This window comes from Populus euphratica, unplaced genomic scaffold (genome assembly GCF_000495115.2).
Source record: "Populus euphratica unplaced genomic scaffold, PopEup_1.0 scaffold1337.1, whole genome shotgun sequence".
NCBI lineage: Eukaryota > Viridiplantae > Streptophyta > Magnoliopsida > Malpighiales > Salicaceae > Populus > Populus euphratica.
Genome location: NW_011501226.1, coordinates 12,839 through 28,399, shown reverse-complemented (window position 1 = coordinate 28,399; position 15,561 = coordinate 12,839). Strand labels below are relative to the sequence as shown.

The window sequence follows — 15,561 nt, the reverse complement described above, 5'->3', positions numbered from 1 at the left end:
TTTTTTTTCAATTTTATTCTCATTCAATTTTTTAATTTGAAAGATTTAATAAACTTAGAAAAATAAAACATTAATAAGTTATTTTCCAGCTTATTTTTCATAACATAACCAAACACTAAAAAAAAAATTTTAATTTATTTTTCATTACAATACCAAACATTAGAAAATAATTTAATTTCTTGAAATTCACTTTCCTAAAAATTCACTTAAAAAAAATTATTTTTAGTAAACAAACAAGGCCTAACTCATGAAATAATATCTAACTATTCTTATTTGTTAAAAAATCATCTAAACTCAATATTTTAAATTATTAGTTTGTTTGTCAAAAAAATAATTCTAATCCTGTATGAAAATATTTCAAAATTAAAGTATGAAAATATTTCATAATTGAAGTTAAGGAGAAAGGTCTAATTAAAGTAAAATTTCAATATTCTTTGAGATTAAAATTTATACAAACTAGTATTAAAATTTATAATTGATTTTTACTAAATAAATAAAAATAGTAAGATTTAAACTCGGTAATTGAAACTTTAATATTATATTAAAAAATTATATAGTTAGATGAAATTTTAAAATATAATTTATATTATTATCTAAATAAAAATAATAATTAAATTCAACACTAAAAAAAATAAAATCAAATAAAAATCTAATGTAATTAAAAAAACATTTATTTTTCTTATCTTTTCTGAGTGTGTAGTCCGCTTTCGAACCCTCGAGCTCCGTTTGAACCACCATTAATTTGTTAACCAAGTATTTAAAATAATATATCAATCTTTTTCACTGTTTATATGAACACCTACCCATAAGAATTTCCTTTGCCTGTGAATCCATTACTTTGATTTGTGGGGAGACAATTTTGGAACTATACGCCCATCCCATCATGAATTGCTCATACAATAACCTAGAACTTCTATCTTTAAGAAATTCTACAGTTACCACTCAAGATAACATCTTATCGGGTCAGCCAATCCCCTTCCTTGTGGACATTTCTACATTTCCTGTAACATGAACACATCCATTGATAAATAGATACGATTACCCCATCTGTTAAGACACTAAGCTTCCACATGATGGAGGATTCTAACTCCAAACTCAACCAAAAAGCAAGAAAGATCCATCGTGAGATTTTTGTTTTTTGTTTTTTTAAAAAAAGCAACACAGGAAAAGATTTCTTACCAAGAAAAAAATGAAGAAGAAAAATTAGGAAAGAAAGAGAAGGTGCTCAGACAGCGAAGAATGGATTAGAGGGTTTTTCCTCATGGTTAAATCAGATTAACGAGATTATAGTCTCATCATCACAGCACCTTCTCCCTTTCGAAATAGAGAGATTTGTATAAACGTGAAACAAAAGATATCGAAATGAAAGAATAAAATCATGATTTTGCAGAGAGGGGCGGAGAGCCTTTAATAACATCTTCCGCAGCAACGCATATAGGGTTTAGGGTTTGCACACCCTGACTTTAATGGGAAGATGGACATCACATAATTACTGGGATGCCCTTTTCAGCTCCCTAGTAGATACCTGACCAGGAGCGGCGCGGGGTTTAACAATAATCGTGGGCCTGACTTAATTTTTGGGAGCTAGGTATTTAATTTTCTATTTTTACCAAGTGGCAGAGGCTCAAGTTGCAGAACCTGAAACCACTTGAAGCAGATTCTACTCATGTTGGTGCATATATTTACTGGCTTTAGGATTATTGTCAGACTCATGCCACTTTGTAATCTTTGCAGTTCCAAAACTGAACAATGAAACAATTTAAATTAAGCTTCAAAAAAGTATGCAAACTGAATTACATTTCCCATGAGTCTCATCTGGGTCTAAATAATTTTCAAGCCAATGTTTGGGCAAGTTTATGCATTGGCAGTCAGAAAATGTAGCTGGACATGAAGGAAGAATAGGCAATGACATCAGCCCAGTCTGGGAAAAGGCCCTTCAACCTCCTTGCTTCATCGTCTAAAACTTGGTCTACCACAGCAACTTCCACCCTTAAATCATCAGAACTGCTAGCCTGTACTTTCCAAAGAGAATTTATAACTCTTTAACAAAACTGAACTATGTCTAGAAAGAATCATCCTCGTAGACTAAGCTAATCAAGGACAGAACTTTACCTCTAACCAGAAAGTCCAATTTCGTTGGCTGTTTCCACTAAGTCTTATTATGTAGGATGGTGGACCGCCATCAATTGTCTCAGGAACTGCCCGATTTCCAGAGTGATTAATTACACAACAGAGCAAAATACTCAGAGACAAGTGGAATCTTAAAATTTCGTACCTGAAAGCAAATTGTCTGCAAATGACCAGCTTGATAAAGGACCGGTTATGTTAAGGACTGCTACCCAAACCTCCTCCAAGTCACTAAAAGACACAGCGTATGAAGATTAAAACGATATCTATGTTTGATGATATAACATATGCACACAAGTATTCCAAGCGAATTAAAATTAAGAGTTTTTCTTAGTTGTTTCTCTCCTGTGCAGTCAAATAGCATTCCCGGTGTTGATATTTCATTTTTTGCCGTGTCTTGGATCTATAGAACATCTACCAATTATCCATTGAAAATACAAACTTCTAAAAGTAAGTACACATATTTTCCACGATATATGTATATGAATGATAGATTTATAATTAATCAGGCAAGAAGCATGTGGACAGTTCGCTCATTAAACAGAGCAATAATCTTGTTAAAGTAATACCACAATCTTCTAACATCATCCTATGGTTCAAGGCATGTGGGTTTAGCTGAGCTAGACAGCACACCCTCACCTGGAATAATCCAGGTTTGAATTCCTCCCCTAGCAACATTGTGCACTACTGTCAGAAAATGCTCCAACAGTTTCTTGCATGAGCTGACAGTTGAACTGAGTATTCCTGTATCATATCCCTCCAAACCGAGGATGCAAAAAACTCAAAGAAGCATATTTTTTAAGCACAAGACAAGTTTTCATGCACTTCCATGCAGATCAACAGTACATTCTACTCACCCCAAATAAAATTCCAAGTAAACTCTCCGAGATTTGTCGCTGGAAACGCTATGTGGCTTGTAATTAGATAAGTGGGGGAAATATCTATAGCGTTTCAAAATGCCATCACTCCTTGCTGGGAACTTTAAGCTTTGAGAAAACAAGAAGGGCACTGGAAAAATTCCCTGCCAAATAAATTATATAAAAAAACAGAAAGAAAGTTACACAAAATAAGGTTTATCAATGAATTTGATTGATTTGCAACCACTTTAGAACATATAATTCAAGATGAAGTAACTTGCCCTTCACGGGCACTAAAACTAAATCTACCACTTCATTGAAAGATGAGAAAACCTGGCACACCACAGGAAATCAACGCCCCTCCCCCCTCTCTTTAAATGAGGCTGTTATGGAAAATGACCAGGTTGGGGAGAGAGGAAAGATTAACAAATTGAAAGAAAATTATCACGTGCTTCCAGATTTCAATAAAAAAGGGAATGTTGCCTAAGGGCAGGTACTTGTGATTCAAATACTGACACGAGAAACCAGCCATCTGTTGTGATTGTGAGTTATATAACTTGTTACGTCTAGACAAGGCAAAAGAGCCACCTCAAATCATAGATTTGACGTAGCATTAGCAGCTGATATTAAATGCGAAATTTGCTTACCATCCAAGTCTCTCGGTGAGACATATTAGCAGTTTCAAAAGATAACTCTTGGCCAATATGCAATTCCTTTGCCACTTCAGGAGCATATTTGAAAAGAAACAATAAAGAATTGGAATCTACAACAGAAAATTCATAGCTGGAGTCCACAATCCTATTTACATCTGTCAATCCACAGAAGCAAAAGAAGTTTTCAGACAAGATGGCTGAGAAAGGGGGCCTAAAATCAGAACAAATAAAGAAGCCCATAACAGAACTAATAATTGAACTGTGTTCATAATTCACACATCAATGCAAAATCTTTCTAGCAGTTATAACTAGCTAGAGTTTTAAAAGGCTTTAAGTATCAAGTGCAATCTTCTTCATACCTGTAGTAGCAAGTGTATGCTGAAAAACAACCCTCTTTGGTGCGGCATTGCTGTATGGAAAAAATTGAGATGAGAGAGCCAGAGCAAGTACACTAATATGCGACAGGAGCTGCAAGATCGAAGACCGAGCTAACCAATGACTACAAACAGGTATTAGTGGGCCCACACACCAACCAGTTACAACCCCAACTGATGCTGCCACTACAACATCAGGAACATAATAGCCTGCAAGAAGGGATCTGGTAATCATAATCCACACTTTACTTCAGAGCATATAATCAATTGCTCGGTTATAACTGTACAAAACAATCATAATGGTTCTGTAGAATATTGACTACTAGAAATAGATATCTATCCTATAGCATACTTGAAAGTCATCGAGAGAAGAGTACAAGCAGAACTTTGAAAGGGACATAAGTGAATCATCCTCTTTTAGCCATGTCAAAGTTGAAAATACCACCATATGACACATAATGAAGGTGGTCTATATAAAGTCGATCCAATAAAATGAGACATCATATCAAGTATTTTTAACATTTGCACCTCAGATAAAAAACAAATAGAAAGGATAATTCATATAAGAATCGGTTGGAAGTATCTGATACTCCAATTCTTTTTTTTTTTCCTCTACACCTGTCCAAAAGTTATCAACAACCAGCACTGTAAGGGAAAAAAACACTTGCTGACAATATTATTTATACAAAATTCAATTTTCCAGTTAAAGTACAGAAATGAACATATATTGATGCCCGTCTCACAATCAGAAGAACAACCAGAAAAAATCCAATTGATATAAACAGCATCAGAAAAAATAGTTTAGGAATACTAACCATAGGGAGGTGGGACGACACCCATCATGCCCATCTTCTCAATCAAAAATTGGGTAAGAAACCCCCCAAAATATACCGAGTATGCAAGACATGGAATTAGAGGTATTACATAAAAAACTGCTGACCTGAAAGAAAGAGCATCAGTCATAACCACTTCTGTTTTTTTGGCTACCATTTGCCACCTTTCTTCAATTAGAAAGTGACTAAAATGCAGAAGAAGAAAAAGGACTTTAATGCGAGAAAAAAGAGCAAAGAGACAACAATCTATGTTCCATTTGGCGCTATCACCCACATCTCCTGCAAGACTGTTTCAAGTCTCCTCGTAAACAAGAAGAAAAAAGAAAAGAATGAAAACACTTAAAAAAATAAGAAAGTGCACGAAAAAATTGTGATCTCTCAAAATGTTCCAGAATTAGCTAAGACAACAAGCTGTGCTTTGGATCCAATTAACAACAGTCCGAAACCATGTGCAGCAGAAAAAAACATAAGATGCATTTCAACAGTCTATTAAGAGGATCACAAGGAGTGGTTCTTGAAAATATTCAGAAATAGCAAATTCAATGTAAGGACAGCTTAATGGCAGCTGCTGTGTCAGAGTGCAACATGACATGTCTTGAAGAAATCTAAAAGACATTGCAAGTCAACACCTATCTTTCAAGGAAGGCTCCAAAATGATGCTATAAGAACACTAAAATGGAAGTCCAGCATACTTGAAAGGCGGAAAATCAGCCAGTGTAGATATTTTGAGGCAACAAGAACTTCAGTGTATTAAAGTTCATTAAAAAGTCACTAAAGGATAACAGCTCCCGTATATGGGATATATAAATAGACACAAATCACTGAACAGCAGATATTTTGCAGCATGCTTCAACTATTTATAGCAAAGATAGCATTATAAAGCAGTTCTAAGAGACACTAAAATAGAAGTCTCCATGCACAACATCACAAACCAGCAATGCAACACATGCAACTTCAATATAATAACCACTTGAGAAGAAAATTCCAGCCAACATTCACAAGAAGGAATCTGATTGTGATCCATCGAAACCAGTACCTTGGTGATTGATGATCACTGGACTTGATAGATAGGGAAAAGAAGATCCATGCTGGAAGCATAGATGCAGACACAGAAAACGTCAAAAACCCTCCACTGAGCCCAGCTACAAGATAAGCCTGTCTTTACTATAGTTAGCCGTTGAAAACTTTAGAAACTATCAAAATCTAGAAGGCATGTGGATTTTTTCTAAAATAGTAAACTAAAAATAGCGATTACATACTGAAGTTAAGCAAGCATAAAATCCAAATGCTCCCCAAAATCTTGCTTCTTCAGCTAGTGCCTGCAAAATATACTTCATTTCAGATATCTGCTAGCTTCTGTGATGGATGATGCAACTAGACTAGATTTAAAACACCCAGGCGATGCATGTGAAACTCCATCAAACTGCAAGAAAGGCATAGTGCTACCAAACAATTTAAAAGGGATGTAGAAAAAAATTAGGATTAGCCGCACAACACAAGTCAAAGAGTCCAATGAATCAAGTCACTAACAGTTGTGGTGGAATTGCATATTTTATGGAAAATTTATCTTTGGCAATTTGGACCCCTGAAGGGGAGTCTTCAAAAGAGAACTTGGAGGCAATCTCACCCTTCTACCTTTTAACATGGAGTTGCTTGCTGATCTCAAGGCTCAAAACAGCAACCTTGAGGTCGCAAGCCAAAAGGTTTACCTTTACATTGTGCCAAGCAATAGCATATTGTAAACATAGGAAGGAAAGAAGAAAATTTTTTATGAGAGAGAAGTGAACATGTCCACCATCCATATGAAGTAGCTGACGTAATTCAAGAAGATAGTTTTCAGCAATTGGTTATTTTCACAATTATCAAATATCCTAATTAGGTCTGCTATTACAATTAATGCTTTGCTTTTCAATAAGGCCCTATTAAAGGAGAAGCTCAACAATATAGTAATCAAAGTAAAGACTGACCAAAAATTGGTCACCGAACTCTACTAAATGCCATGCATATCGAAGGTTTGTCATCCTTGGCAACTAGAGGACATCTTGCCCCATTTATACAAGCAACCCATCTTATGATCATGTTTGTCTATCGGTTTTCAATTCCTAATAAATTGGTTTTCTATATTGTTTCCTCATATTCTAATGCAGACTTGCATTTGAATCAATTATTTTGAAATTTCATCTCATTGGTGAAGTCAGTAAAATGCAGCACGACTTGAACACCATATTAAATGGCATGTATACTCATTATTATCAGTAACCAAAGATGTTCCATATGAATATTATTACCTAGGATGTACAAATTCAAAGAAATCCTGATTTGCGAACACTTCTAGCCATGTGATTAAAGAAAATGTAAAAAGCATGGCCTGGGTAAGTGATTTCTCAAAAAAATATTTTCTATGTAATTGTACCTCCTCTGATTTCTTGATAACTGAAACATCTTGAGAGAGGGGGAAACAACCCCAAACAGTTCTTGGAATTAGCAAACCAACAAGTGAGCAGGGGATGAACATCAAGAATGCCAGGTATGGATGTGCAAACCTGCATTTGAATCTTGCATGTCAATGTGAACCATGACCAACAGTAACAACATCATCTCTCTCTCTCTCTCTCTCTCTCTCACACACACACACACACACACCCCTCCTCTCACAGTTGAAGCTACAGCTACTCCTAAGATACAGAAGAGATTTATGGTGTCCCAGTGAAGTTCATCATTATAACATCATCATCCAATTGAAGTTCATCTTGTTGTTGAATACAATGAAACTACTGAGAAAAACCATGAGCCACAGTTAAAGCAGACACCACGCTCACACCTTGTGAACCTTTTCCCATTCAAAATACCAGGGAGAATAAATCAAAAGAACCAGAGGAACAAACTCACCAGCCCAAAGCATAACTAGAGAAGAACAGTTGCAAAATAGAAAGGATAATCGGGAAAATAATTGCCAGTATAATCCCGGCAGCATGGAAAAGCAGTCCTGGAAAGTAAACAGGATCTGAGTATTATCAACAAAATCTTCAATCTGCATGTCTTGTGTTTATTAACTTATCAATGTGGAGGTGGGAGTGGGGTATCAGAGCATGGAGATTCAGAAGAAAAAATTCAAATAAAAATCAGCAGTAGAGAATCAACCTTTCACAAAATCATAGAAGATTGCAAAACATGAACGTGACCTAGAATCCCAAAAATGCAAAAGGAATGGCATTACAAAAAAGATGGCGATGGGAATACTATGGAGTACCACAGCTACCCTTCTTGAATAGAAAATCTGAAAAAAAAAAAAAAAGCAAAAAGATGACCAAAATTAGAAAAGAGATGTCGGTGCAATCCAAACCGCTCTTATCAATTTTCTAGCAAACACGAGATACACTCCTACACTCGGTTCAAGTCATATAGTGAGTCATAAATGTGATAAAATTTAAGAAAGAATAATGAAACATTGGATAGAGAAGATGTCATAAACTTTGCGGCGTACAAGGAACCATGATAAGTAATCAAAGAAAACAGCCCTCTCATCCTTGTAGTCATTGGTTGTGGCTTTAGATTCTCTTTCTCGAGCACTTTGTAGCTTGGAAGAATTTGTGAAAGCTTTGAGTATGCTAAGCAAATTTTCTCCACGAGCTTGAATGCTCCCAGGTCTGGTATGAGTACATTCAAATGCATCAGAGGATGCACTTAAGAATAACGCGACAAAAGAATTCCAATGATGTATATTTATATACCAAAATAGCAGATGTAGAGCATACAGTAATTTGTCCAATGTATCAAAGGATGTATGGTAGTAATAACCACCAAGAAGAAAGATGATATCAAGGCTTGGAATGTTTCCATGATCTTGGGAAAATATTCTGTAATCTGTATCTCCAGGAATCACAGGAAAGATGTCCTACATAGAGAAATAGATCATTTAGAACTGAAATAATTAATGCAAAGAGAGGACATGCACAGCAGATGGGTATTGGAATAAACCACACATATATGTCAGGAGAATTTTAAAGTGGCCCAGGTGAATATGAAACAAAATCAAGCAAAAAATATTTGTTTCTTTGTTTCCTTACAAGTAACCACAAAATAAAATACTCATCAGAATGTGTTGAAGTTAAATTTATAAAACAAGAAAAATAAAAGAAAACCTGAGCAGCACTATGTGCCATGGGATATACTGCAGACTCTGCATATACTTGAGAAGGCCAAGACCCAGGTCCAGATTGGCAGACTAAATCTGTTAATACAACAGTATTCACATCAGCATAGAGCAGCAGGACCATTACACGGAACTCTGAATCATTAAAGAAAGTCAAAAACTTATGTTCCCAACTACCAACAAATAATATTTTAATTCATTTCTTATATTTTCATATCTGGCAGCTTTGGAAGTGAGTGATGTCGAGAACATGGTACATTTATTCTGATATAATGTGAATGCATGTTGAGCTAACTTTAAGAGGCTTCCCCCTGGATCAATCATGATATAGGAAAAAAGTTGCATGTTCTGCAGATCACAGGCTGCTTTCTGTTTTCTGCTCTAAATCCAGTTCCCTTTTCCCCAAATCATTGAGTCAATGTTCCATATGCATTCTAAAAAGGTTGAGAAAAAGTAACATTGGAATTGGATCATATCCTACCAGGACCAGCAGTCCCAGATGCTTCCAAGTTTATAGAAGCTCCAACTGAATCACGCCATTTATGTGTCGTCATGAAGCCATGTGAACCCTGAGACATCATAATCAACCAAACACTTTTAAGATTAAAGTGAGAGAAGTTAAATAGAAAATAACTTGATAAATAATGGTCCACTAAATGTGTTTTGAATGCAAGGAATTTGTTGCGGTTGTCCAACAAGGTAGGACAAAGAAAGCTGCATTCAGTATGTTCATAAATATGACTTGTCCACGATGGAAATGGCAACACAACAAATGTTTTCTTTTAACAAAAATACTCAAATAATAATATTGCTTACAAACAGATACTATACCAGCATAAAAAGTTCTTCTGCGCCATTAAAAAGAAAAATAATTGGACGGGGGGGGATCCATCCAGATTCTACCGTAACTCTAGCTAATTCCAGCATTGATGCTGCAAAACAATGAAAACATGTAAACTAACGTCTTAAAGGCAGTCCAAGTGGTTACGAGATACAATGTACTCACCAACGCATGAACCACAATCACCAGCTCCTGGTGAACCGAGAGGACTATCAAAATGGCCATTAATTAATACAGATGGGTCAGTTTCTTGCAAATCAGCTGATGATATCCTGTTATCAAGTAGAAGTTAGTCCAAATGTTGTTTTCCAAAAATCTAAGATAAAAATACACTCTTTATTATCTAAAAAGGCATACATTATAACCAATTATAATACTGCACATGCAAGATAAAAGCGCAAAGAATTTATATGACACAATCTACTATCATTGATCTCCTAATCCAATAAGGCACCATTTCCTCATTGGTCGTTTCCTATACATCACTTAGAGCTTCCCTCTAAAATGTAATGTAATACCTTTCTTAATATTTTTTCTAAGGTAAAAAAGAAATGGTTCAACATTTTCCCTTCACAGGATTCAGCTTCCTAGCTTTTGTTCGAGCAGTGAACAATAAAGTTTCATACGATACTTCAGAATGCAGTTAAAATTTCATGTGCTGAATAGCTTATATGTAACAAGTCAGAGGCCACAATTTCTTGACGAAGGTGCGAAGTCCATTCCTTTCAAACTGGAAGACACATCCTTTCTTAGAGGATGTATCTCACCTCCAAGTGAAATCTTTGATCATGCTTTCAGGGGAGTTCCATATAAAAATAGAGGTCCCAGTAAGCAAGGGAAAAAACACATCCCGTTCCCCGATGATTCTAGCACAAATCGAACGTCAGCACATGAGCACAAACTTGAAAAGGCAATACCATTTGAGCAAGGAGTAAAGAAATTACCTGGCAACGATATTTATATGGTCTCTATAAGCAAAAGATATGCTGTGGCCTAGAAATATCATATTGAAGGAACCATTAACAGTGGTCTCCTCAACCTCAATCCTGCAAATAAATAAAAATTAAATAAAGTAATAAACCAAAATCATAACTAAAAATAAAAATTATCACTTAAACGGCCAGTCATACCACCAGCATTACTGAAGAGAGAATAACAACCTGATATTGGATTCAGCTCTCTCCTTCAGCATTTCTAACTGCTCTTTAATATACGTTGCGGCTTTTCTTAATCCAGGACGCCCTTCCTTTTAATTTATCAACATTAAAAGCCAATGAATAAATAAATAAGAAAGTTGAAAACTCCGTAACAAAACAAGAGGGACATGCAAGCACAGAAATGAGGGCGGGACTGACTTGACGATCGTCTTTGGTTAGAACTGCAATATGGTGGATGGCTCTGGCCTCGGAGAAGCGATCGGGGGGGGCGTCGATCGAGAGGGGCGTAATGAATTTCATGTGAAGTACGGAGTGAACAATAAGCGATATGATAGTGTAGATAATGGCTAGAAAGAAGATGAATTTGAATCCAGATACGTCTCTTGAGCTCAGCCACGACGCCATTTCTGGGTCTCTCTGTTTTTTCTTTTTTCTTTTCAATTTCCAAGATTGGAACGGGAAATATTATATAGTATATTGGAGGGAGAGTAGAAGAAGAATGCGTTGAAATTTTCAGCTCAGAAGAGTGTGGGCGCCGAGTTTTGTATCGGTGTCTCAAGTGGCAGTCGATTTAAAGAACTCCCTCTCCTCTCCCTCCAGTTCACGCTTGGGTGGGTGGGCTACTTCTTCTTCTGAGCCGAAGCTAAGCTTGTCTAGTTTGTTTGGGCCTTAATAAGTAAATGGACTCGAAACGGAGGTATCTCGTGCCACCTTTCCTTGAAGGTTGATATGCAAATTGCGGGTTGCTTCCCTTTCGTTCACCTTAGAGCCAAAACCCAAATTACATGTTGCAAGCTTGCAACCACGCTCCCGGGGAGGGCAAAGGCTTTACAGTGAGGGCTGGACATTCGGATTGTAAGTATGTGAGAATTTCTCGCACAAAGCTTCGTATGCATGTTGATTTTTTCTAATAAATTAGTATATATTAATTACTATGGTGGCATGTCTCCATACAACATGGCAGACACTCCATGAGGTATAAGCTGATATGGGTTTAGCCTCGTCTCTTAGCCAGTATATAATAGTAATAATATCATAACGCCTCGTGCGAGGAGCTTGGATAGCACAATATGATTAACGTTCTAATAAATGATATCGAAAATGATATATGTTTATAGTTATATAAAGTGAGCCTCGGTAGATATTATCTTACTTTACACGAATTCTATTATACATTAGATTTTATCATTAAAAATAAGTCTTTCGACAAAAAAAAATGACATTTATGTTATATAAATGTATAAAGCATTTACCTTTTAACTGATATAAGATAATAACATCATTGTAACTCCAAAGACAAGAGATGGGCAGTGTATAATGATAGTGAAGAAATTTATCAAGAGAGATTTGATTTGTTAATATAGTCCACCAGAAAAGATTATAACTGATAATGCCCAGAATTTCAATGGCAAGATGATAATAGAACTCTGTGTTAAATGGAAAATCAAGTATTCCAACTCTTCACCGTATAAACCAAAGATGAATGATGCGGTAGAAACTGCTAACAAGAGTATCAAAAAGATTATTCAGAAGATGGTAGTTACCTATAAGGATTGGCATGAGATGTTGTCATTTGCCCTTTAAGCATATCGCACCGCAATCCGAACCTCGACAAGAGCAACCCCATACATGTTGGTATATGGAATGGAGGCAGTTATGCCTTTAGAAGTGGAAATCCCCTCATTGAGAGTACTGGTAGACTCTAAGCTGGAAGAGGTAAAATGGGCAAAAATTAGATATAAACAACTGAATTTGATTAGTGAAAAGAGGATAACCGCAATCTATCATCATCAACTCTACCAAAGAAGGATGGCCAAATCATACAACAAAAAGGTTCGACCTCGAGGATTCCACGAAGGAGATCTTGTACTAAAGAAAATAATGCCTTTACCAGAAGAAGATTGAAGTAAATAGGCACCGAACTATGAGGGCCCTTACATGGTGAAGAAAGCATTCTCGGGAGGAGCTTTGTTGTTATCTAGAATGGATGGAGAAGATCTAGTTAAGCCATTGAATTTTGACTCTGTAAGGAAATATTACGCTTGATGTATTCTATAATCTGCCAATTAATAAAATAAAGTTTGGCCATGAATTTTCTCTATAAAGCACCTTTCTTCATAAAACGCATGATCTCATAACATTTGAAATCTTTTACTTAAACAAACTTTTTTTACGCATGACTAAGGAGATGAATCCATTAATTGGAGAAAACCAAATCAAATCTAAACTTGACATATTTTTGCATACCACACTAGGGGCAAGAAGTGTATGAAGTGCACATAAGGGTCCATAGTGAACCAAAACCCAAAGGGGTATATCATAAAAACTTCAAAAAAAAAAATCTTTTATGAGAATTTGCTAATTGCATTGGAAGTTTCAGTTTTTATGAACAAAACCAAATCTTTTGAGTTTTTCTTTTAAAATAATAATAAAAGACAATACTCAATGCAGCAAGAAAAGGCCCCATAAGGAACCAAAGATCTCTTCACCAAGAGGATAGGAAGTATAGCACGTGGAGCATATTTTGTTTCAAGAGGACGAGTCGGACAAACAAATGGAAACAAGAGCTCAATAAGTCTACAATAGAAAGGGGGACCTATGTTTTCAAAATAGGTAACAAAAAAAACATGCATGCTATATTGTCATAACCCTAACTTGGCAGGAGAAAGTGTGACAAAGGCCAAAATAGTTCCAAGTTTTTGAGGAAAAACATTTGTTGAGGTCCAAAATCTCATGTCAACAAAACTATAGAAAAGGATAGAAATTATCAACCAGCACTACTTCATTCCTTGAGGTAAGATGATTTCTTTTTAAACTCAAAATGGACAAGTCACCCGATATTAAAACCATTTCTTAAAAAAACGTGGAGTTTTCTAAGAATTTTTGAAGAGGGACCAGTCACCCGATATTGAAACCATTTCTTAGAAAAACGTGGAGTTTTCTAAGAATTTTTGAAGAGGGACCAGTCACCCGATATTGAAACCATTTCTTAGAAAAACGTGTAGTAGTAGTAGTAGTAGTAGTAGTAGTAGTAGTAGTAGTAGTAGTAGTAGTAGTAGTAGTAGTAGTAGTAGTAGTAGTAGTAGTAGTAGTAGTAGTAGTAGTAGTAGTAGTAGTAGTAGTAGTAGTAGTAGTAGTAGTAGTAGTAGTAGTAGTAGTAGTAGTAGTAGTAGTAGTAGTACTAATAATAATAATAATAAAGAAATAGAAGAAGAAGAAGAAGATGAGAACTTTGAGATGGAATATTAATGTAACGATTAAACAATGATAATAACAAATGTCAAGGTTAGAGGTTCCACTAATGGTATATCAAACAAGTATAGTATAAACTCTTATTATTGAATTGGAAACCACACACAAAGGAGGTTCCAATCAGATTATATATTGTTAACATGATTACATTAGTCATCTTATTCAATTAATGCTAATACTTGTAAATTTCGTCAAGCATTCATGATTATAAGTTATGTTAACAACAAATCAAGTTTCTTTCATAGCTCAGGTGTCGGTTATACCATACATTATGGGCTATGAAAGTGCCAAGCATTTGTTGTACCAAGTGTTATACAACATAAATCAAGATTAGTCATTTAACAAGCAAAGTATTAAAGAGTGAATAAGATAACAAATATAAAACATGTTAGTATCAAACATTAAAGTCCATATTAAGTTTACATTATACTTATTCTTACACCATTAGTGTAACCTTTTCACCTTGACATAATAAACTTAGCTAGACATAATGAAGGAAAGAAAAATAAATAAATAAAATAAGAACATAAATAAGATAAGAGCTAACAAAGCAAAGGAAAGGAATTGAAATACATAAACTTGATATTAATGAAAGCAAAGCATAAGCAATACAAAAAATACAAAGAGAGAAAGGAAGAGCATGATCTTGATCTGAAAACCAAGATGCCTAAATGCATGGTAAATGCCTCCTTTTATAGGCAAAAATTGGGAACTATTGATTTGATGACTAATTGATGAATGGGTGGCCAACTCTTGACTTGGTGACAATCCTTATCTTCTCTTGTCTGCCCAAAACGTCATTGATAGTGGCCAACTCTTGACTTGGTGACAATCCTTATCTTCTCTTGTCTGCCCAAAACGTCATTGATAACGTCAAAATTGGAGCCACTTGAAAACATGAAAGTTGTAGACAATTGTCTCAGATTTCTTGTGTAAACAATTCAGCTCATTTAGACTTCTAAAACTCCAGATATGGCCAAAATACTGAATAGTGCTCGGGCTAGAGGACAGCTTCGGGCTTCTTTGTTGTTGCTACAATTTGGACTTGAAAATGACATTTTTAGATCTTGGACTCTATATGAAAGTTGTAGGCCTATGTCTTACCTTTCTATCCATATAAATTAGACCTAAATCTGAGATCTATAGCTCCAGATATGACCCAATTACTGAATAATGTTCCGGTTTGGATTACACCGACATCTCTTTTCTAATTTTGGTCATCTTTTTGCCCTTGCAATTTAAGTTCTTAAAGTCATCAATCAATCCTTTCATTTATGTGATAGACCTGCATTAAAAATAGACATTTACCACAAA

The 15,561-nt window shown here is 35.4% G+C and overlaps 1 protein-coding gene and 1 long non-coding RNA gene across 3 annotated transcripts; both read right to left on the bottom strand.

Moving 5' to 3' along the window:
• Window positions 1–721: 721 nt before the first annotated feature.
• Window positions 722–1,427, bottom strand: LOC105117491 (uncharacterized). The gene is made up of 2 exons (XR_840763.1): window positions 1,180–1,427; window positions 722–1,001 (listed from the first exon to the last, which is right to left on the bottom strand). It is a non-coding gene; the product is annotated as an uncharacterized LOC105117491 (long non-coding RNA).
• A 310-nt stretch (window positions 1,428–1,737) lies between these two features.
• Window positions 1,738–11,539, bottom strand: LOC105117489 (endoplasmic reticulum metallopeptidase 1-like). 2 transcript variants are annotated; one of them, XM_011015159.1, is made up of 22 exons: window positions 11,194–11,539; window positions 10,999–11,084; window positions 10,783–10,884; window positions 10,606–10,704; window positions 10,004–10,110; window positions 9,829–9,929; window positions 9,479–9,566; window positions 8,987–9,075; window positions 8,600–8,739; window positions 8,329–8,491; window positions 7,986–8,121; window positions 7,734–7,830; window positions 7,258–7,387; window positions 6,104–6,163; window positions 5,881–5,999; window positions 4,827–4,951; window positions 3,997–4,221; window positions 3,632–3,792; window positions 2,985–3,148; window positions 2,276–2,358; window positions 2,113–2,198; window positions 1,738–2,012 (listed from the first exon to the last, which is right to left on the bottom strand). In XM_011015159.1, the coding sequence occupies exons 1-22, from the start codon at window positions 11,398–11,400 to the stop codon at window positions 1,869–1,871; spliced, it is 2,712 nt and encodes a 903-aa protein (XP_011013461.1). In that variant the 5' UTR covers window positions 11,401–11,539; the 3' UTR covers window positions 1,738–1,868. The 2 variants fall into 2 exon arrangements, with proteins under 2 accessions (XP_011013461.1, XP_011013462.1); XM_011015160.1 differs by lacking the exon at window positions 10,606–10,704.
• Between the last annotated feature and the right edge of the window lie 4,022 nt (window positions 11,540–15,561).